We start from the raw sequence: 23205 nt of genomic DNA, 5'->3' as shown, positions 1-23205 counted from the left end.
AACTAACTCTCGCCTTGTCCAGTAAACTCTGTGGACATAGCAAACTTAGGCCAATATGTTTCATGTAGGATTCTTATAGCTCTTATTTGGGTACTGAAGCCCAAGGCTCTAGTTCTTCATAAAGTGTCATTACATGCTGAATTGACCAGCCATATTAACTATTCTTAATACGTAGTTACTTCGTATCTTCAGCACTTGAGTTAGAGTTTCTGTCCTTGGCTACTTACAGGGGGTAGGGCAAGGTAAAAGATGGAGGTTGGAGACTCTTAGAAGGTTGGAGACTGGGACCTTGAACCTAAAAGAATACGGGCGGGACTGGAATGTAAGAGGAGATGATGGAGAATAATGCTTGATTTTATTCTTAAAAACTATGGCTTTGGGCCTTAAAGTTGACCTCGTAATGGGGGAAAACACTGGTATCTTCAAGCTTCCCAGGAGGGAACTTTGTGTTGCTCCAATTAAAAAAAATAAATCAGTGGGTTTTGTAGCATAGGGTCAAAGTACCAGACAACCAAAGGGCCTTCAGAGTTCAGATACGATGAATGCTAACCTACTTATCACATGGGCACTTCAGATACCCTATGTCGGCGGGCCACATCCTGTTTAGTATAGTGACTATTTGAAGAGGAAGTAACAGGTGGACACTTGAAGAATCCTGCCTTCACGGCTACAGCCTCTTCCTTCTATATTCCGGAATTGCACACCCCCCAACAAAAGCCCATGCCTTTCACCTTGATCCATCTGACCAAAATCACAACAGGTATCTATTAAACAATATGGCAGAAGCAACTTCATCTTGGATTGTTGATCTCTGCCTAAGCCACAACCGAGGTGTCAACTGCCTTACTTATATTCCACGTGCAAGTGGAATGGGAGTCACCCACCGATCTGTCATCCACTTATCTCAAAATACCTCTTCATCCTCTTGCTCCCGCATTGGTCATTTAATCCCAAAAGGAATCCTGCCTTCTGCAGCAGACTCCGCACCTCATTTTGGAATTAGAGCATCTTCCCAGGAATTCACGCCTCCTATCTTCCCTTGCTTGCCCACATCCTGAGACTTGAGAGAAACGAGGCAATGGCCAACCTGATGGAAAACTTATTAAAGCCCCGTGCTCCTTTTTCTTCTACCCAAATTCCTTATCTGCCCTTCATACTAAAAATGTCAGACATTTTCCATAGAAGGAATCCATGCCAGCCAGATTGAAAAATTAGAAGGTACTGCAGGTTATCCATGAAGTCACATTGGAACAGTGGTTTTTCAAATGTTAGCTTACATCAGAATCACCTGAAGGGCTTGCGGAAACATATTCCTGGACCCCACCCCCAGAGTTTCTCATTCGGCAGGTCTGGGAAGGGACCTGAGAATTTGCATTTTTAACAAGTTCTCAGAGGATGGAGATGTTAACCCCACTGAGAACCACTACCTTAGAGTTCAAGAATGGCACTGAATGTTACCTCTCCAGCCCTCTTCATGGAAGACTGTGTACACGTATAAAAGCAGAACATACTTAGCTCAGGGACAAGAAGCACTCATCCTGGAGCTACATATAATGATAGGACACGGAAAACAGAGACTTAAGCATGAAGAAGCAGAATTGGCAGAAATCTTAGCACAGGTTTCTAGATCAGGGAACAAATGAATGAGAAAAGGAACTTTCCCCTGAACAAGAGGAATTCTAGGTATAGGCTAAGTCAGCTTCTTTTACAAAATAAATAATTGGGGAACAAATATTAAGTGGTACCTTGTTCTCTTGGTACTTGGTTGTAAGAGAAAGTAGCCAAATTACAGGCTTAGTTATGCAACATCAAGGTCTGTGTCACGTAGCTCCTATAGTTCATTAGAACGCTTGATTCTACTCAGGCTGTTTATAGAAGTTTATCCTAGAGGAATAGGCACAAACCGTGGGTAAGCTGCTTGGTTTAATTGTTTTAGCACTTGAAAAAAAAAATGTACAGTAGTTTGAACACTCAGTCTTTGCAAGCCTCCACTGAGGTCCAAGGTTTCATTCATACGTACAAAATTAGTTTACAAATTTTTTGGCAATTTCATCTTAGTAACCCGTTTTATCCTATTGCCATTGTCCCAACCGTTGAAAAAGTTTACAATAATTTACATAGAAATATTTTCAAAGTGCTTAAGAATAGTGATTGTTTTCTGGGATATTTACAGATGGCCTATACAATGTATGTACAGGTGGTCTACACTATAGCACAAGTGTCATTGCTGGAATATGGCTTTCTAGGGAAAGTGCATATTTGGCCAGATGTGGCAATACTGTCTAGAAGTTCAAGGGTTAGATACTTGGTAACCACATCCAAAGCTGAAGTAGAATGTGGGCAGGGATATTTACAAAAGTCATATAAAAACGGTCAAGTAGACAAGCTTGATCCATGTAAAGATATCTTGATGTTCTTCCAGACTGGAGGAAGAAAGACTTCAGGCGTTGGCTCGGTTACCATTCCGAAGTGGGGGGAGGGTATTGGTCTAGACCTCAAAGGTCAAGACTCGTCTCAGAAGTCAAGCTAGATCATCATCTGTGCTTACAACTGATATCTGTGAAAGAGAAAGAGTGCAGAATGAGCTTGGTGGTCACTCACTGGTAGTAACTCCAGTCTCTGAAATGAAGGACCTTGCTTTTGGGCTGGTCATTCAGAGACCAAAGGGGCATCCAAGGAAGTCAGATCTCAAAAAAGTATTGAGTTGTGTCCTTGATGCATTTTAACTTGAATCCATTGGTATCTACTTGGTAGACAGAGAAAACAGTGGAACTGATGCTGCCATTCTACTTAATGATCTTAAGTAGAATAGGGAAAAGACACATGTGTGCCATCAATTGACCACCATTCTTTGTTTTGCCCAAGAGCTTGAGAGAGGGAGTGCTGAGTACTTGTTTGGTTCACACTCTTTCCTAAGTGAAGGCCAAATACTCCAGTTGCGTTTCAACTGAAGAACAAGCAGCTGACTCTGCTGCTGAAAGGAAGCTAGCTATAGTAGGTGGGATAGGCCACTTCCAAGCATTTGGTATTGATGGCTAAACGAATCTCGCTTAATACACTGACTTTAAGCCAACTCCCCTATATAGGATGTGCTAATTTTTAAGTGTCCAGTAGACTGCGGCCTTAACAGTTCAAATAGGAGCCACTTGGTTCATATAAGTTGGTACATACATTTTCCATAACCAAGAAATATCTCCAATAGTACAGTGATGACCTTAGATCGACTTACTTGCTCTATATGGGGCAGATGCTTAGCAACTGACTGGCATGTGTTCTAACAGGCTAGACTGTCTACTCTCCAGGTGGTAGATGTATTTGGTGGCTCTGTGATCCCAATGGCTCTTTCCAGCCCAAGCAACCATAGCTTGAGTCAGCCGTCTCCTTTCCAGAAAGTCCTACAGCAAGCCATGGTGTATCAAGACACAAAGCTGACTTACTGCTGGGTACGTGTGTCCAACAGAAGCACTGTGTCTGCCAATGTCTATTGACAAGTCCTCTTCGGTAGTCTTCAAGTACACAGGATTGTCAAAGTTCATGCTTTTCATGTTCTTGTGCTGCCAATTCCGCCACATCAAATAGCCACCCACCGCTGCCATTGCCAAGAGCACTGAAAAAAGTGAGAAGGTGACTAGGCAGCCTCTAGTCTCAAAACGTCCAAAAAAAAGGGTCATGTTCAGGGATCGGTGATAGGTGACATGAATACAAATTTTAGGTTTTAGGAAGTTGGCATGGCTAAATGTTGGAAGATAAATGGGTCAGGAGCTTGAGACAAGTTCAGACCAACGGTTAAGTGTCACTCTGTGGACTGGTGCTAAGTTCCACACAGCCATGTGGGCGAGTGTGGAGTCCTGGGCCCCTTCCTGGGCCAACTGAATTAAAATTGCACAAGTTTCTGGAGGGCTTTCCAAGTGTTCCCCGAGGCGTGTTAGCTAGGCTTAGAATCCAGTATTTGAGGACAAAGTGACCCTTTTAGCCCAGTGCTTTAGAATCCTCATGCCCAAAAATTGCTCTAAAAGTTCTTTCCCCGGAGTTTAATAATTCTTAACCATTTTTAATTTACTCTGTACAAGTCCTCCAACTCCTCAGGAAGGCATTAAAGTATCTGTATGTCTCCCCTGTGTGACGCATCATATACATTTCAAAGAGGGGAATAGACCTGTGTTCTTTACCTAAAGGGACGTGTTGTGAAAGGGGAAGAGCCAGACTAACAACTGTGAAGTAGAGAGCAATCAGCACCATTCATGGAATAGCTGAGAATTTACCACTGCGAGTCACTGTGCTAAGTATACCATCGAAGAGAAAGGTATGGACTCCGTGTGCCATGCTAGGGACAGAGTGAATGTGGTCAATGTTACGAGTACTGTGACCATGGGAGAGGGGTCTCTAGATGGATGAGAAATGTCCATCTGGTGGGTGGTGAACAAATTCATCAGACCCAGATACGTAGGGAATGTACTTACAGAGAGGAAGGATGGCCCAGGCAGCAGAAGTGCCTTTCGGAGGAACAGTGACCTCTGTTACCGCTGTGGTCACATTGATCCCTACAGGAGAATAAAAGGGATCGGTTTAGATGGACCTGAATTCAGACTTAGAAATGTATCCGTCTGGCGGAGCACCTCATACCCTGTGCTCGTTACTGATGTTTAGTATCTACTGCTGTGTATACCAGGAGCAACTGGTCTACAAGTATTTGAGAGGCACGTGCTAGAACAGCTATTTCACTAACAGTTTGCTAATAGAAATCTTAATAAGTCAGAACAGGCTAAGAATTGCAGGCTCTAAGTCTTTGGAGTTCAAATGCATGTTACCAAGCAGGGGCAGAATGAGTAGTTACAGGCTGCATTAATTACATAAGCAATAAATACAGGGAGTGTGGCTGTTAGTTGAGATTCACAGTTGGCAGTACTGGCCCAGTACCTCCAGGAGCTAGTCCACTAGTTGGCGAACTTTCTATTGTGTTGAAACCCTTTGTCTCTCTGTAAGTCACAGTAGTTGCAGTACCTGAATTACAAAGACCAAGAACCTGGTTAATGCCAAGGTTCCAGAGTGGCTAGCTGTTTCGTCCAGATAAATCATGAGAATGGTTACTTAGCACCACGGGAGACAGACAAATCACTGCTGAGCTAAAGTTGCACGGCCAAGGCTGAAAGAAAGTCTTCATGCAAAACCAAAGACACGTAAGACTTGGGACAGAACAGTCAGCATTTGGAATTTGACAATTCAAGAAGATGCACAGCCACACTTACCCCTGTCAGCACCATCCTGGAAGTTACAAGAAACGCTCTCAAAACCAGATTAGCAAACGTACTATTCTTACTGTCAGACTGCCTTGCAATGACTTTCTTAGTAAACTGACCTAATCTCTGCAGGGACTCCTTAGTAAGCTAATAAAAGCCTCACACTGCAAATTCCTTGCTCACAAGAAGTGACTTTAATTTGCCACGTAATGAAAAGCTAAGGACAAAAGATGAAAGTCAAGTTTAAATGTGAGTAGGAGATGGCATCGCCCACTGGGGCCGTAGGGGTTCCTGTAATGATGGCCTCTTGGGAGGAAAATATTAAGACTCGGTTTAGTTATCTGCACGTTGGCTAGCTCAGTGCTGTTACGGGCCTCACTGGTACAAATCAGTATAGTCGCAATCACTCTTGAGTCAGCTACAGACTCGCCTGATGCTGACGTGAGTTAGAAGTCAGGTCTGAAGTACAGACATGAAACCCTGGCGTGCAAGTAGCAGATACATTCCCAAATCTATTCCAAGAATCAGCACAGAATTCTTTAAAAATCCAGGCTGGTTTTATGGCTAGTGTCTTATTCTGTTGCCTACTGTTGTGTCCCGTTGGTGGTTGTAAAGGAAAAAGCCTTACTGTGGCACTCCCGGCCGTTTTCCTCTAGATTGTACCCATTGGGACAGGAACAGGTATACTTTGGAGAGTGATCGTTAATTTGTGGTGCTGGCAGGCACAGGTATTCACATCCTCCATTCTCCATGTCTTCTTCACACCAATTTTTACCTATTGAGAAATAAAAGTCCTTTAAAATAGGTATTCTGGTGCCTACTATACATGGAGCCCTGTTCTAGATGCTGAAGACATGAGCCCTTGTCCCCAAGGAGATGAAACTTGTCTATCTGTCAAACCTTGGAGCTCAACCAGTACAGTGAAGAAAAAATATAAGGGTACAGGAAGCATGCTCTAAGGATACCAGAGATCCAAAGAAACTTGTGGGAAGTCGCATATGGATTATGCCTTGAACAGGTGGGTGGTGAGGGAGCAGGCGGGGGAAGGAGGTACCCACTACTGGTCCAAAGCTTATAGTGAAGACTCAAGGGAAGGAGATTAGCATGTTCTCCTTCGTCTTTGCTTTGCCTTGCTCCCACAAAGTGGAAGGAACCCAGCTACAGGGAGGTTTAAGGCTTTCTGTTACATAGAACCAGTCAAGTATTTTGAGCAGGAGATAGTATGAACAGATGTGGTTGAGGATCTACATAGAAGATGTGTCATGATGGGGAGGCAGAGAAAGTTTCTGGCATAAAGCTACTTATGATGATAGTACAATCATCTTAGTATAAGAGATTGACGGCCAAAAGTTATGGAAAGCCTGAAATAAAAGACTGAACGCTGAGGGTTGGAAGGGAACACATGAGTTGAAGTTCTACAGCTCTCGAGGAAGTCAGAAATTAAAAAAAAAAAACATCAGCTTTGAAGTGTTTGAAGTGAGGGGAAGGAAGGGAAATTTTCCATTGTAGAGCAAGTTGAGTTGCTAAAGAGCTACCAATACCCAAGCAGGTACTACGTCATGCTGCTGTCCTTACAGTGGCCTTGCCGGGCCGTGCTCATCCACATTACCTGATGGCTGTACAAGTTCATGATAGACAATGATGTCTTGGGCATCATTAAGGTTGTTAACGAGAGTGGCCAGCTCTGATCCAGTGAATTTATTGGCCCCATAGACTGCTTCATTTTCCCCATCGATCCAGTAGACACGATCCTAAAACAGAACACCCAAACGAGTATGTGTACCTGGGACTAACACAAGTCATTATCTGAAGTCATCATCATTTACTTGCAATTTAATGGACCAAATTTATTGAACACTGGTCTGGGACACTGGATGTCCCAGACTATAAAAGATGCAAGTTGAGGTTTCTTAAAGTGCCGTAAGAAATCAGCATAGAATTTGTCCCATGTTGTAAGTGTCCAACCCCCTCTTCTCGCGTGCCTGTTCTTTCTCCCCCAGGACGCTACAGTAACTCAGAGGTACACACTTAGACACGAGGCACACATCTCACCTCAAATATCGTTAGTGCGAGAGGATGAGCTAGGAACTCCAGAGACTTGAGGACAATCCTACGATCTTGGCCATTCAAGTCCACGCTGGACAACATGTGCAGCTTGGAGTCGAGCCAATAGAGACGGCTCTTTATAAGGTCTGGGGAAGAAAAGAATTGTCAAGGCACGATAAGCTGTCACGGCTCTGGCTTCCATTGAAAATATCCAAAAAGTCCAACATTCTACACTCATGGGTTCCTTCCCCAGCCCAGTTTCGTAAGGGGGTCCCACAAACCTTGTGAAGCAGCTGGCAGAATCTGTACACATATTCATTCTGGGAGACTAAGGGAGTGCCTGAGGTTCTCCAGGGAGCTGCCTTGAGAAATGTTACATTATATAGAAGTATTAAGCTAGCGTGTTGTTCTGCCCCTACGGGATGAGAGTTTCCAAGGCCCAAGTTCAGGCTTCCCTGAATTCCTGTCACCTATTGGGTCCAAATGGACATAAAAGCTAGCGGTGGTGCAGCAAGTAATTTGTTAAGTCCCCTGTCCCACTTGAATTGCTCAGTTACTCTCTTCGAAAAGTCCTGCTACAAAGGGAACCATAGAGAACTGTCTGCCATAGTGCAGAGTAAACTGTAGAGAGAAGCGAAAACTGCAGAATTGGCGGTCAAGGAAGGAAGAACATACGTACCAAGGGTAATTCCATTAGGCCATTGGATGTCCACTGTCACCAGAGGCCGTCTATCAAATCCATTCATGCCCGCTTTTTCTATTTTAGCGGGTTCTCCCCAGTCTGACCAGTAAACAAAGCTGGGAAGAGTCAAATGAGATTAGCCTCAGCGGTGTGGAAGGCATAAACTCGTAGTTTGCGACACACATTTAAAGAATGAATAGAAAACTCGAGAGACGATCAGTGACAATTCAGGGTCTAAATTATGTTCTGGGGAAACAAAAGTGAACACTGAGAAATCTACAAGCTCATTATGGACTATATTAATCTATATAAGCGTGGCACTTATATTTCAACCCCAAGTCACAGGTTAGGTCTTTCTTTTCCAAAAGGCCAATTCTTTCAGAGGACCCAAAAACAAATACATGCTAAGTTTTAGGGTAGGGGCTGGCTGATTATGTTCTAGTGAGGATTCATGGGGGTCAACAGTGGGTACTACAGGCTCAGTCAACTTCCCCAGCTGCTTCCCTATATTATTTAGTGGCAATTTAGGGAGATGTCTCTGTGAAGTGTTGCTAGACAGGTCCATTTATTTCCCCCGGACTCTCAGACAACTTGGACATGTAGATGAAAGCTTTGAGGTATTGTTACCACAATCCCCCGACTCGTGCTGGTACTTGGGTTTGCTCATTGGGAGCTAACGTAACCAAGAATTCAGACAAAAATTAAAAATCACTCGGAAAGAAGGTGGGTGGCCACAAGGGCTCAGCTACAGCTTTTGGTGCATGTCACAGCAGACCTGTCGTTTCATTAATGTCAAGCAGTGGTCAAACAGCCAGGGAGGGCCTGTGGTACAGTCCACCATGGCATCACCGACATCTTGAACTGGATAATTGTTTGTTGTGGGGAGCTGAGTCTACGGCCACACCACCCTGAACGTGCCCCACCTCATCTGTTGTGGAGAGCTGATAAGTCTTGGGATTTCAGTACTATTTCAGCCACGGGGATAGCTCCTGGCATACACAGATAGCATCCAAAAGGCTGTAAGATGAAAAGCAGACTACAAACCCAGACAGTGGGTCCACAGCTATGGAGGCAGGCTCCCGCAAGTCAGAGTTAAACAGGAACTTCCTCTTGGCTCCATCTAGGGTAGCTACTGAAATAGTCTTAGAAGCCGCATCCGTCCAGTAGATGGTCTTGTACACCCAATCAACAGCAATGGCTGCAGGATTATAGACATTGTCGATCATTTTAACATGTCTACCAACCTTGTCATCAATTGAGGCACTGAAACAGAATAGGTCACAAGAAATTTAAGAGTTTGACACCATCAGAGCCTGGAGAATGGACTTTCTGTTTACAAAATGGTCAACAGCTTTGTTCAGAAGAAACTCTAGTAACACCACAGCTCACCACTCAGATTATTTCACTATGCCTCTTACTGGTCCTACACAATACTGTCCATTATTTAGTTGCTGTTACGTATTCGATATGCAAGAATGACCCATTTCTAAGTGAAGCTATTTGTTTCAGGAACCATCGTCTGCGTTTCCATAGTTGCGGTTAAGAAAAAGCTGTCACTACCATTTCTAGCTTATAGCAGCTATGAACAATTGTCAGTTAACTAGAGAGAAAGGGGTGAAAATAGGAAAAGTTAAGATGTGCTTTGTGATAATCCTATAGCTATAGCCACCTTGTACTTGACAGATGATTTAGTTTCTAAGGAGGAACTGATAGTCATATAATAGTTGGAGAATCAATCAGCGTTCAGATTTAAGAGTCCCAGCTCATCAGATACTAGGTTGGAGCTACAAATTCCTCCAAACCTTCCCAAAGACCAAGTGACAAGGACTTGATGTCGAGACACCACGCACAGAACTGAAGTTACCTGAAGATGGCCTTTTGGCTTAGATCAGCCCAGAACAGCTTCTGAGCAGCGATATCCACATCCAGAGCCACTGTGTTTCTTAGCTGTTCAACTAGTTGGATGTATTCTTTCCTCTCCAAGCCAATCTTCCGGATGTCTCTTCGATTAGTGAAGATCAGACTTGGTTCTTTGCCTGCGAGAGAGGAGTCAGGTTTATTTGGTTTTGCTGTAAGAAGGCAAGGTCCTTCTGAGTCAGCTCCTCCTGGAGGAGGAGCACTTGTAAAGTAAGGGCAATGCTAAACACCTGAGGAATATTCTTGCTGCACTCCGTGTTCCCTGGGACTGCAAGTACTTCCCACCATCGAAAAAGGCCGTCCTGGGGTCACAGCACTCAATGGGAGGGTGGCTGATGGGTAAGTTACTCACTGGGATTGCGCTCAAGTCTGGGAAGCAGAGAGTAAGCAAACCTGGGAGGTGTTCATGGTGTCAGACGCAAAAGAAACTGACTAAGGCAGGTGTCTGGGGAAACGATAGTCTGTTTAACCTATGATACTGCACTGTGAGTCAGTAGCACGGTTCCCAAGTACAGATAGTCCCCAACTTAGGACTTTTTAACCTTACGATGGTACAAAAGGGGTTTGCGTTCTGTAGAAACCACACTTTGAATTCAGAGTTTGGATCTTTTCTCGGGGCCAGGGATAGGTGCTACCAACCTCTCTTGGGATGTTTTCTCATGATACTGCGCAGGAGCTCGGGGTCAGCCCCGCGATTACACGAGTGACCAACCGATCCACCAAGGCCCATCTGTACCCATAAAACCATTCTGCTTTTTGCTTTGAGTACAGTACTCAATACGTGACAGGAGCTACTCGATACTTGATGATAATACAGGCTTTGTGTTAGATGATGTTGCCTAACAATAGGCTAATGTAAGCGTTCAGAGCACATTTACGGTGGGCTTGGCGAAGCCACGCGACTTGGCAGGTTAGGTATGTTAAATGCATTTTCGACTTAGGATATTATCAGCCTACAACGGGTTTATTGGATTGTGACGTCATCGTAAGTCAAGGAAGAGCTGCACTGTTTTAATTCCATATTGAGTTGACTCTTGGAGGTCACTGGCTGTAGCTTTCGTAAGCACTTGCTCCTAAGGTACCAGAGCAACACGAACCCAAGTCCATTTACCTACTGCCTTGCACACGCCAGTGGCAAGATCCATCTGATATCCTCGACTACATTCACACTTGTAACCACCTTTTAGGTTGATACAAATTTGGCTGCAGATTCCCGGGTTTTGGCATTCGTCAATGTCTAGGAGGGAAATTAGAATCAGTCTTGCTGTGCCTAGATGATACAGAGATACACAGTCTTTTCCAAGCCCGCCACCCCCCCGACCCCGGCCAGGGCTCAGGCTCCCTGACTCACCTCCACAGATTTTCTTATCTATCAGTTCAAACCCAGCTGCACAGTCACACGCGTACCCTATAACAAGGTCCTTGCAGATGTGAGAACAGCCACCGTTATTAACCAGGCATTCATTGACATCTGAAATAAAAAGGGACTAGAGTTACTCAGCACCTTACTCCAAATTGGTGTCTGCCCTGATGAACATTCAACCTTGGGGCTTTTTGTGATAAGGTATCTAGTTTGTCTGGCCCAACCCATGATTTTCCTCCTCAGATCTAATAATCTGTCTTCAAGGTATGCATCTCGGAGGGTTTCAGGGGATAGAAAACCCGTCTCCTTGGCAAGTTACTAGTTGGCTAAGTAGTACTTAGTCAATTTCCCTATTGTTGATCTGTCATTTATAAGGAGGTAAGACTGTGTACCAGTTTGTCACTGCTTCGACTTCTAAGGCATAAAAATGCCACTCTGGAGCCCAACCACTGAAGTCGGTTCGCTACAAGTGGTTTAAACAGGCACTGTACGGGTCTATGTGGCATTAACTGTGGGCCAGGTCATTGACCTTCCCCACCCTGTACTCAGGCCACCGGGGTCCACTTACGACATTCTTTGAGGGGCTCATCACTCCAGTCCCTGCAGTCCTGCTCCTGGTTACATACTTTACTGATATCTATGCATTCCCCGCTTCTGCACTTGAACTTGCCAGGGCCCAAGCACTGATTGACTACAGAGAGAAACACAAAAGTGAGATTCCATGGTGGGGCCGCTCAGAGCAATCCTGCGACTCACCCCCAGGACGCGAGACCCTTACCGTTTTTGCAGTTGACTTCATCAGAGCCGTCCACGCAGTCTCGGATACCATTGCACTGCCTGCTGCCGTGGATGCAGCTTCCGTCCTCACACTCAAACTGGTCAGGGCGGCAGGTTCGCGAAGCTGCAGGGCGGGGGGAGGCAAGACCATGGGATGGTCAGCCAAGCCGTCCCAGTCGAGGCATGGAGGGGGAGGGAGGGGAACAGGCCCTACTGATAAGAAGGCTACGTACGACAGTTGACCTCGTCGCTGCCGTCTTTGCAGTCGGGGTCCCCATCACACCGCCACTTCTTGTGGATGCACTCGCCCGAGCCGCACTGCGTCTCGCTGGCGGGGCACTTGGTGTGCATCCGCGGCTGGCGGCCGCACTGCTCCAGGGACTCGTCGGACTGGTCGGAGCAGTCGGCGTCGTCGTCACACACCCAGCTGAGGGGGATGCACGAGGACGTGCTGCACTGGAACTCGTGGGCGCCGCACGTCGGGGGCGCGCAGTCCAGCTCGTCGCTGCCGTCGCTGCAGTCATCCTGGCCGTTGCACACGAAATTCCTGGAGATGCAGCGGCCGCTGGAGCACGTGAACTCATCGGGGCCACACGTGATGTTGCCTGCGGAGAGACAGTGGGCTCCGCTGAGCACGTGTCCCGCAAGTGCTTTCCAGACTCTGGTCCCACAGTGTAGCATGCGGGATCTCAGATCACGAGCCCTAGCTTTCCAGCTTCACTAAAAAGCTAACGTGGATCTCTATCAATATCCAAATTCGTGGAGTATCTAGCAAGCCGTCCTGGTATGTACAAGAGGCAGGGACTCTTGAATAAGAACAGAAATAAAGGACCAAGAAAAGAGTTGAGGACTCTTAAGTTAATTGGAGAGGAGAACCACAATCTATCGGTAACTTAAAGCGACGGATAACTTGAACGAGAAAGGGGCAGTTCACTCTGAAAGGCAAAGACTCCATTATCTCTCAATGGATAGACCACGATTGGATGGTTAGCTAAAACTATTGTGTACCAGGTACACAGGCAAGACACTCGCAATAAGCATTATGACACTGTCACCAAAAAGAAGTCATCATGTTATACTACCACACATGGTTCCTTCTCTGCTGGTCCTTCACATGAGGATCCGGAATCACGGGTCTTAAATATTTTCAAGTGTTAGAAAGTCATTGCTAGGGCTAGAATCTCAATCTAGCAGCCCGCTAGGCTGATAACGATAAGCCAGGCAGACTAGCCAGTTTGTGCTTGGATTCAGATTCCTGCCGAATGAATCAAGGTCACAGTTTGGTGGTAATTAGGGTAGAAACCACGACTCTCTTGGGAAGCAAAGTCTAGATTAAAGAGGGAAACTCTGGGCAGCTCCCGGGCTTACCAAGCCATAAAAGCTCCATTCTAAGATTGAACACCAAAACTCACTGGACTAGGTGCGGTGATATTGACCTTGGAAGTCGACTTGTACACACGCAAGATGGACGTTTCGACCGCAAACACCCTCAGCTCACTTACTCTGCTGCCTCAGGAGGCCTGTGCCCGTCAGACCTGGGAGGTGCAGCTTTCTGGGCCCTATAAAAGGGCGGTAGCTTGAAAGAGTGCTCACAGCAGTGTTTGTTCAACCTAGGTATTTTCCCAGGGCCTGGCCTGAGACCTGCGGCACTTTATTACACATTTTCCAGGAACAGACACGTGAAAGCATGGGAAACCGAGCTCGTTTTCACAGGCAGGGACCGTGAGAAGAGACAAAAGTACCATCGGTGGGATGGAGTTTTCTTTGGGCATGTGCTGGCAAGATGTGAACGAACGTTTGTGCACCAAGTTACCCTTGGGAAAGGTCGAGCTAGAATCTAGCGTGGGCGTGGGGGGCTACGAAAGGCTTGTATGATGTTCACGTAATTTATTCCAATCAGCAGACCCACTGGAGACCGAGGAATAAGCTTTCTGGCCCTAGTCCCCTCCTCGTTTCATCGAGCCCCAGTGAGGAAGGCCCACGACTTCCTGTCCTGACGGAGACTGGAGCCCAACGCACGATTCTGTGGCTTCACAGAGCTGCTTCTAAACGCTAGTGCCCTGAATGACTTACCTGCTTCTCGCTATCTGCCTAGAAGAAACCCCGAAGCAAGCCGTGGTCAGTTACCATGGGAACGTGTGGCCGAGTTTCAGGGCAGTGAGGAAAGCCAAGGAGTCGAGCAGAGAGTGAGATCACGGAAAAGCGCGTCAACGGAGCTGTTCTCTTCACGCTCCGGGGAGCTTCCCTGCCCACCCTTGAGAAAAGGGGTCTCTGGGATACAAGCCACTCCACACTGGTCTTCTTACCACAGTTCTCTTCATCTTCTCCACTGTCACAATCGTGTTCACCATCACATCTCCAGGACACGGGGATACACTGAGTGGAGCGGGCGCCACAGCTGATTTCATTAATGCGGCATGTTCTCATATCTGTTGACGATATACAGTCTCAAAAGAGCCTCCAAACTCATCAGGGCAAAGCTGCTGTTCCTGTGCTGCCTGTGAGTGGTCACACCTGCACCTCAGCGGCCTGGCCGGCGGATGCGATCGGACCTACCGTGGCGGAAGCCCGGGGCGGCTCGGGAGCCCTGCCGACCTGTGCCACCTGGCAGTGCACCTGAGAGCCTGGACCGTGTTACTCCTTCAGGGTTCCATGGCGCGCTCAGTGCTGGCTTTTGTTTTACTTGGCATGGTTAGGGCTTACTGGCCGGCCTGCTCCTTGACCTTTTTTTTTTTTTTTTTTTTATATCGGGTATCAGATAAGGTCACCCGATGCCAACTTCATTAAAGGCTGGAAGGTCTAACACCTGTGAAGTCTTCCTTTGACTAGATTCCTTTATAGGCTTCTTCACAACCTACTTTAGACTGGCAAAACGGGGACGGCTCCTGCAGGTTGACCTCACCGGGCCATCCTCAGGGCCACGTCTTGGCGGAACCTGTCTTTACCTGTGGGGACTTACCTGCCTTGACCAATGTTCTGATCGCTCCCCTTATTTCTTGCCTAGAAAACTGAGATGGACACGTTTAGCTTCCTTTCTGCTTCACTGTGTTTTGTAAATCCTATTCCAGACCTAAACCTCACTCCTATTGGGACCGCGTGTTCAGTGCTTTCACAGGTCTCTCCTGCTTTGAAATGAACGCCAAGACATGCTTCACCACGACAGTCAAAGGATCCCAATTTATCTGTCCCAAATCCTCCTCTTCTGTGATGTCACAGACCGTTTCCTGAATATCAGCCCAAGGACACAGATAGACCTTTGAATACCTATGAGGTTTCTCTTATTTAAGAACAAGCTGTAAGCTTTACCGTACTTCAATAACCTTAGGTAGCAGGTTTGTTAAAAATCACGATGTCCCCCTATATTTAGCCACCTTACCCCATCAGTAATTGATTTTTTTTTTTTTCCAATCGCCTAAACTGTGCATCTAAAAGCTTATCCTTGGCGCAAGTGGTCCCTCATATAGCTCAGCTTCCAGGACCACAGTGCCATCTGCTCGGAGTCCTGATTACCAAACATTTGCAATCTACGCACCTAGTCAAGGAGTTCTTCATCAAATCTGCTGGCTTCCGTCGTAAATATTCAATAGTGAAGCTACCCAAGAGGACGTGAGTCTTGTCAGACTAGGGAGAACATTCTTTAAAGGACACGGATCGAGTGCTCGTGACTCGATTGACCTTGGAGTCAAAGGGCCTACACATCACGGTCGGCAAAGGGAAACTACAACCAAGTTTCAGATGAAACCATACTTGGAGCTCTGAGACACAAACCAGCCTGGAAACGTTAAGGTCCAAAGCAGTCACTCACGGCACTGTTCGGGGCTTTCATCAGAGCCGTCTTCACAATCGGGGTCTCCGTCACACTGCCACCGGCTGGGGACACATTGGCCATTGTTGCAAACAAAGTCCGACTCGGCACATGTCTTCTTCACTACAAAAGTGTATTTGCAGGGTTAAAGTCGAAGTCACCCAAGAGCTTATATTCCCATGGGGGGTAAAAATGAATGCTGGTACGTTGGCTTCTAACAATAAGGCTGAGTCAATTGGCTCTCAACTGTGACAGTGTCCAGGAGAACACTAGAAAAACCTATTTTCACTTTTCCAGAGGAGAAAGGGGCCCACTTGAGAGAGCTGGAGGGGACAGAAGTCACGGTAAGGTTGCTCATTACCTGACAGCTCAGGGATATCTCCTAATGAACTTCTTGCAAGTTTCATATTGTTGAGTGTAAGCCATAGGTTCATGCTTTTATGCATTTCTTCCAAGTCTTTCAGATAACCTCCTAAGGTTTAAAAGCCAAACATTCCATCCTATGACTGGATCACAGTACAATTGTTCTAGGGGCTTCTCTAAACAGCCCACACGGGCTTAGTGTAGAGTTGGGACACGCTTCAGGACTGAATACTGTCACTCCTACAGGTCTGTTGGGGTGGAGGAACCCGCCCAGTAAGAAACAGAAAAAGCTTAAACACGAGGACAAAAGAAGTCACATTTAGAGTCCTAGAGACAGACTAACATCGACTGACTGAAAGTCACCGAAGCTGCTGTGGAAGCTACCAGTCTCTTTGAGGCCTAGAGTGAAAGTTGCCTATAACAAGGTATCACGTGTCTGTGAATTCGTCCTAGGGCAGGACTTTTCTCCTAGAATTTTGGTGACTCAGGTTGTTGTCCAAATAAGGAAAATCTCAGGAGGAAGGGGACACTGTTAAATACCAGGAAGATCAGCATAAACCTGGACTCTCTCAAACCAGCCGGGTGGCTTGGTCACCTTCTCCACAAGGGAGTCAGAGAGAAAGAGGAATCTCAATAAGCAGCCACACAGGGTGTTCTAGGCTCATCCTTCCCAGGCTATGTTGTTCTTCTCTCATGTGCCTATACTTTCTACCTAAATTTCCAGTTTAAGATCTTCTCGAACGAATATTCTGTACTGGTAAATCAGCATAAACCCCATTAATTTGCTAAAAACTTGAAAGGGACTGCTTCAGGTCCAGGGTTTGAGCTACATACAACTTGCAGGGTGTAGGGGACGCTAAAGTACAGGGCCGCTCTCGTTTCGCCTCAGACACCGTGCGGCAGGGGAAATGGTGACTACGGTCAATTCCGAGAACTCACATTGTGGTGATGAATCATGATGATCTGAAAAGGATTATTCATCTCCTTGAATTGTGTAGCCAAGGAAACAAGAAAAGCCACATTGGCTCTTGGATTCGCACCTGTTTGTAAAATCCCTGAAATACTCAAACCCCAGTATTAATGGTGAAGGCCATATCCAGGGCCCATGTGCTCCCGCGCATGTAGGAAGGTGCTAGAACATCCATAGAGCTGCTTGCGGCAATTCAACCTGTGATGGTCCTCAGGAAGAGGAGGCGGGAAATGGCTTTAAGGAGACCACACTGGTTTGAAGACAGATGAAAATGGTACAGGGATGGGCAAGAGGGGAGACTCTGCAAAGTGTGACGACAAAAGATAAACAGGGACAGACAAATTGCTTGAGTTTGTCTCTCTCCATTCTGAACACAGTCTGGGAAGGTCAAGAAAGGCTGTTGGAATGGGACCTGAAGACGTGGATAGAGATTCAGGTGTGCCACCGGGAAGGAGGGCTACCTGTTTCCTCCTCGGAGAGCTAAAGTTACTGATTAATCAGATCAGCCCAACACTTGTAAAACAATGAGTTACTGAGACCCACAGAAGCACCTGGCTTCTGGAGTCTCCCCTTCAACTGACTGAAAATGCTGGTCGACACGCTGGAAAGAAACAGCCCTGCTGAAATTGCAACCAAGTTCAGCATCAAGAGGCTGGATAGGAAGAATACTACAAGGCTTTCTGAGTTTGAAGCATTTCTGCTGCCTTTTTCTTCCAGGGAGGAAGATCTCAAAACAAGCATTCAGAGCTTCCCTGAGCAGGGCTCCCATGTTCCTTCTCTACCTTCAGAACCACGAGGCAGAGACCAACTCTGGCCAAGGATATATTTCATTTTTACCACCTCATGTGATTGTGAGTGATAACTACATCTACCTCCTCAAATCTTCTCAATCTTCCTGCTGTGTGTCTGGAAGTTACTGAGGTGCAGACTATTTTTAGGAAAAGCCAGTGGTGACCCCTAAGAGGCCCCAGGTTAGGTGCTACCAAGTTAGATGGTAAAAGGAGGCTTCTGGAAAGAACAATGAAAGACAAAGAACAATGGGTCTTGCCAAATATACATTTGGGAATGCAGGAAGAATTGTTACTTTCCAAAAGAAGAGTTGCCAAGAGTGAGTCCTTGCAGGGAGATACTTCGTGAAGGATTTATTTCACCTACGTAACCTAGCAGTGGCAAGAACTCCATGTCTTGTAGGATAGACTAAAATCCCAGTTTTAGGGTGTAAATAGGGGCATATTGATGCCAGGAAGACTCTTGGTCCTGAGACTGGAGATGAGTTTTTTCCCTGAGACTAGAAAGGACTTTCTGTTGTTTCCAAAGGAGCTGCTAGTCCCTATTTCGATGTACAAACACCTCTGCTATTGCTCGGCGAGCTCAAGCATAAGATCGTCTGCCATGATGCTTAGGCTATGCCATTTTTGTAATGATGCATGAAAAAGCAGAGAAAGGCATAACGAGATGGCAATTGATGCAATCTACATTTGGCTTCTATTTTTCTTGTGTGTTTCTAATTTGTACAGCGGACATGTGTATATAACATCTTTTAAGAGGCAAATGACAGTGTTGTCCCCGGCATTCGTACACAACATCGTTTCAGGATTTTTACACCACAGAACAAAGGGATCAAAAAGCAAACTGGGGCATATATTCAGGGTACCTCCGTGCCACCTTGATATGTATTTCTCAGCTGTGGTGGGTCAACATGAGGGTACACAGATTGCATAGGGGCATTTCTCACAATGATCTTTGGATAGATGCTGATCAATGCTTATGATGGTATATCCCCACTTTCCTGGGGAAAGACTGTCTTCCACTCTGCTTAGTGCTTTAGAATTACCAGTTGTGGTAGGTAGAGAATTAAAAAAAAAAATCCTTACCATATTCTGTACTGTGATGTATGATCTGCACTGGCCTGTATTTTCTATGCCAGGAGTTTATTAACCTTATAAAACCTTAGGTGATTTCTTACTGCTCGTGGCTTGCTTTATCTTCAGGGGTGGGGATCAGAGCCATTTGAGAATTAAATAAAAGGAAGTCTGTTCCAAGCAAGCTTCTGTCTGTCTCTGCTTCGGGTCCTGGGGTCCCCTCTCCTTGCTTCCTCTACCACACGTTTGCCTGATCTACAAACAGGTCCTGTCATTTGAAAGCACCTCCACTTTATCTTCTACGTCCCACACTCAGGTTGATAGCCCCATGTCAAACATTCAACTAGATTCCTCTAGGCCAGGACGTATAGACTCTTTGGAGTTTTTATATATTTTTAATATATAAAATATATTAAATATACTTAACAAATACTTTTATTATTATATTTTATATTATATATTTAAGTATTTAACATATATGATATATATGAAATATATATTGAATATATTTGTTTTTATTAACTAAAAATAAAAATAAAATGTATTAAAATATATTAAAAATTATATATTTTTTTAAAATGTTAATTTATTTTGAGAGGGAGACAGAGTGCACGAGCAGGAGAGGTGCAGAGAGAATTCCAAGCAAGCTCCGTGCTGTCAGCGCAAAGCCTGATGTGGGGCTCGAACTCATGCACCTCGAGATGATGACCTGAGTTGAGATTAAGAGCCAGATTCTTAACTGAGCCCCTCAGGCACGCACTATCTATCTATCTATCTATCTATCTATCTATCTATCTATTTATTTATTTATTTATTTATTATTTATTTATTTGCATTCAATCAATCTAGTTCAGGGCAATTCTTAGCCATGGATCATAGTTTCCGAATCTCAATACATTTAGAAAGAGCATCACGGTAAGTGCATGTGTCCTCGTGGGGAGGCCAGTGATGCTGTCAGGCTCTTTACTTACCACAGTTCTTTTCATCGCTGCCGTCAGCACAGTCTTCGTCCCCATCACATTTCCACAACAACGTGATACAGCGGCCATTTGTGCACTGGAATTGGGATGGTTCACATTTGGCTTTTCTTCCTAAAATCAGGAGGGAGCGCTTAGCTAAGCTGGGATACAAGTGTGGTAATTCAGACATGCAAGTTACCCCAAAACCCGTGGATAGGGTCCTTCTTGGAGGGGCAGCTGCAGACTCGGCAGGTAGAACATTCTAGGGGCCAGGGTGGGGTGGGCACTGGAGCAACGACTGACTGCAACTGAGTTCTTAGCTGGGCACATGCTGTCTGGGGAAGACTAGATTTCCCAGCCTGTCTTGCAGTGAGGCATAGCCATGGATGGGGCTAAGGTCTGGCTACTGGAATATCAACAGAAATAGTAAATAGGACTTCTGGGAACTGTCCTCGAAGGGATAGGGATCCCATTTTCCTGCCCATTTTTCCTTTCTGGCTCGTGAAAAGTGGCCCTGGTGTCTGCAGTAGTGATCCTGGGCTAATGGAGCCAGACCAAGAAAGAAGGAACCTGGATTGTCCGGAAAACACGGGGAGTGGGGTCGGGCTTCACCTGCCTCTAGCCTTGTTTCCCCTCCTTTAACTCATTCGTGTAGCTATAATCACACAGCCAAATCCTAATCCATTAATAGCATTTCTTGGCCATATTCTATACTGTGATTCACAGAGGATGCCCCTTATTACAAGCAGACTAAGGGAGATTTAGAAGGGGTAGCAAGGAGGGGACAGAATAGAGGTTGAGTACATGGCTCTTCATCTTAGGATTTGAGGTCTAATTAGAAAAAGACAAGCTTACAAAATGGCTCAACGACAAAGATCAAGAAGGTACAGTCGAGAGGTGAAGAGATCCTTTTTAGTGACGGGGGCGGGGAAGGGCGGGTAGAACGGCAGACCTGGGGTCTGTTTCTCTGAATCTCCATTTTCTGATGGGCATTTACTTCACACAGTGGTATACAATCATACTTGTAAGTAGAGCGTCTTTTTTTTTTTTTTTTGCCTGGCATGGGACAGCTAGCATTCAGGTGTTTCCTACCATTATCATGTCTGTCCTTCTGGAGGATGCGATTTCTTTGAGCTCAAAGGCAAGGATCTGGTTGCTCAATGCAAGTATATACTGCAAAGAGGCGAGAAGACGAGAGGTGCCCCATGGCTCGTACAGATTACTTAGGGAGGCCTTCCCGGCAGAAAGCCCTCCGATGCCCTGCCACCTGTATCTGCAGCTGTGGCGTTGCTGGCCTGAGAGCAGATGGGACAGTGCCAAGCACAGACTAGAACTCTTGTGCTGAGTACACAATACTCTCCTTGGCCTCCCTGCGTTCGGCTCCTCCCCACTGTCCGGGGGCATTCTAGACCCGTGTGGCTAATTCCCTGGCGGACACGAATTGTGGTCCAAGTCAGCTTTGCCCTATGAATGTACATTCTTAGCTACTAAATGTATCGGTAGCTGTATGGGCCATTCTGTTGTCAAGGGTCTAGCTAAGCGGGGCCCCAGCTACAAAGCAGTGTGGTTTGATGGCATTCCCTACCTGTGTTTCATACTATGTGTTCATTCCACAAGTAGGTTATTGGGGGTAAGATGTCAGGGATTCAGAACGGTAGGTGTTGGGGTGCCTGGGTGGCTCAGTCTGTTAAGCGTCCAACTTTGGCTCAGGTCACGGTCTCAGGATTCGTGGGTTCGAGCCCCGCGTCGGGCTCCGTGCTGACAGCTCGGAGCCTGGAGCCTGCTTCGGATTCTGTGTTTCCCTCTCTCCCTGCCCCTCCCCTGCTCCTGGTCGGTCTGTCTGTCTCTCTCTCTCTCTCAAAAATAAATAAATATATATTTTTTAAAAAGTTAAAAAAAGGGTAGATGTTATTGCCAGGAAGTGGCACCTGCTGATTTTTATACTGCTAACCGATTTGGAGTGGCTGCCTCCAACCCCCCCCCCCCAAACCAGGCATATAGTCTCGATAGATTGTGACTGTTCTCAGTGCTGCTCTAGGGGCCGCTGGCTTCAGTTCTCTGTCCCCACGACTTCTGAGGGCTATAGGACTGGTCAGGATCTACTTAGAGTACTCTATGTGAAAAGCAGACAAAGAACAGTCATCAGAGAACATCGATAGAAATATGGTTGGGAAGACCAGTCAGGTTGCCATGAGGACGCTGTGGAGACGGGAAGGCTCTAAATTTGTTTCTCAAGGTTTTAGTGCCAAAGGTTGTTGAGTCAAAATGAGCCAAAAACTCAGACATGGATATCTACAGTGCCCAAAAGGTAACCGCACAATCAGGCTTGGACGGGGAGAAGAAAGTAGGTGTCAAATGTCGCTTTTCCGAGGGCGAGGTACCGAAAGATCGTGACAGTGAGTTTGGAAGCCGCAGAGTACATGGACACCCAAGCTGGCCAGGGATGCGGGACAGGCACGCAGTACAGGAAGGCTGGCATTGGGTTCACCGGCACCTTTAAGGAGGGTCTCTGAACACAGCTGTAGCCAACAGTCAGTCCTAAGTGACACTAAAATTCCAGCAACGCTGCTTTAAGGGCAGCTCCTGAGCAGACTCTGGACAGACATTAGCCTTTTCTTTTTTAAGTTTGTTTATTTATTGAGAGAGAGAGAGCGCGCGCGCGAGTGCACGGGGAGGGGCAGGGAGAGAGGGAGACAGAATCCCAAGCAGGCTCCACGCTGCCTGTGCAGAGCCCCCACGCGGGGCTCGAACTCACGAACTGTGGTACCATGACCTGAGCTGACACCAGGAGTCATAACTGTTTTCTTCGTGTGTATTCCAAGGCCGTAAGACAAACAGAAGTTTACTTTCTACCTTTTGTGATCTCAGATATTTCTACTTCACCCAAGCTTCTGCCCAACTGTCATAAAAGTATGTTTTGCCGGGACACACACAAGATTCTCCATTAGCATGGGGGTTCGATGTGGAGACAAGCTATTGACTGTTGCTGCTTGTTTAAAAGGGGAGCAGGGTCGGGGTGCGGGTGGGTAAGGCTGGCTGGCTGCCTTATAAAGGATGCCTTCTTTAAACAGAGGTGAGTAAAGACCTTAAGTCTTTTTGGCCCTGCCTCAGTTTCTTGTTATCTAAGCACTCAGTTGTGAGAGATGCCTCCTGGGCAGGAAGTCCTCCCGGTTCCGTTTAATCCCCTGCCTCGTGCACAGCAACCAGGGCTTTGACGCCAGAAT

General features: G+C 46.2%; 1 protein-coding gene across 2 annotated transcripts in view; it reads right to left on the bottom strand.

Moving 5' to 3' along the window:
* Positions 1-1903: 1903 nt before the first annotated feature.
* The window catches only part of VLDLR (very low density lipoprotein receptor), a 30933-nt gene continuing 9631 nt past the window's right edge, over positions 1904-23205 (bottom strand). Inside the window, exons 3-20 of one of the 2 annotated variants that reach the window (XM_027041112.2) lie at positions 19994-20113; positions 15828-15950; positions 14329-14451; positions 12256-12627; positions 12024-12146; positions 11814-11936; positions 11234-11353; positions 10994-11119; positions 9830-10001; positions 9010-9228; positions 7963-8081; positions 7290-7429; positions 6847-6988; positions 5866-6012; positions 4918-5001; positions 4461-4541; positions 3438-3607; positions 1904-2557 (exon numbers count right to left, since the gene is read on the bottom strand). In XM_027041112.2, the coding sequence (XP_026896913.2) occupies positions 2522-2557; positions 3438-3607; positions 4461-4541; positions 4918-5001; positions 5866-6012; positions 6847-6988; positions 7290-7429; positions 7963-8081; positions 9010-9228; positions 9830-10001; positions 10994-11119; positions 11234-11353; positions 11814-11936; positions 12024-12146; positions 12256-12627; positions 14329-14451; positions 15828-15950; positions 19994-20113 (2540 nt within the window). In that variant the 3' untranslated portion in view covers positions 1904-2521. The remainder of the gene's footprint in view (positions 2558-3437; positions 3608-4460; positions 4542-4917; positions 5002-5865; positions 6013-6846; positions 6989-7289; positions 7430-7962; positions 8082-9009; positions 9229-9829; positions 10002-10993; positions 11120-11233; positions 11354-11813; positions 11937-12023; positions 12147-12255; positions 12628-14328; positions 14452-15827; positions 15951-19993; positions 20114-23205) is intronic. The other variant, XM_027041113.2, reaches the window with a different exon arrangement.

This window comes from Acinonyx jubatus, chromosome D4, assembly GCF_027475565.1.
Source record: "Acinonyx jubatus isolate Ajub_Pintada_27869175 chromosome D4, VMU_Ajub_asm_v1.0, whole genome shotgun sequence".
NCBI lineage: Eukaryota > Metazoa > Chordata > Mammalia > Carnivora > Felidae > Acinonyx > Acinonyx jubatus.
Note: the sequence above shows the minus strand (reverse complement) of the source record. Positions and strands in the feature narration are given on the sequence as shown.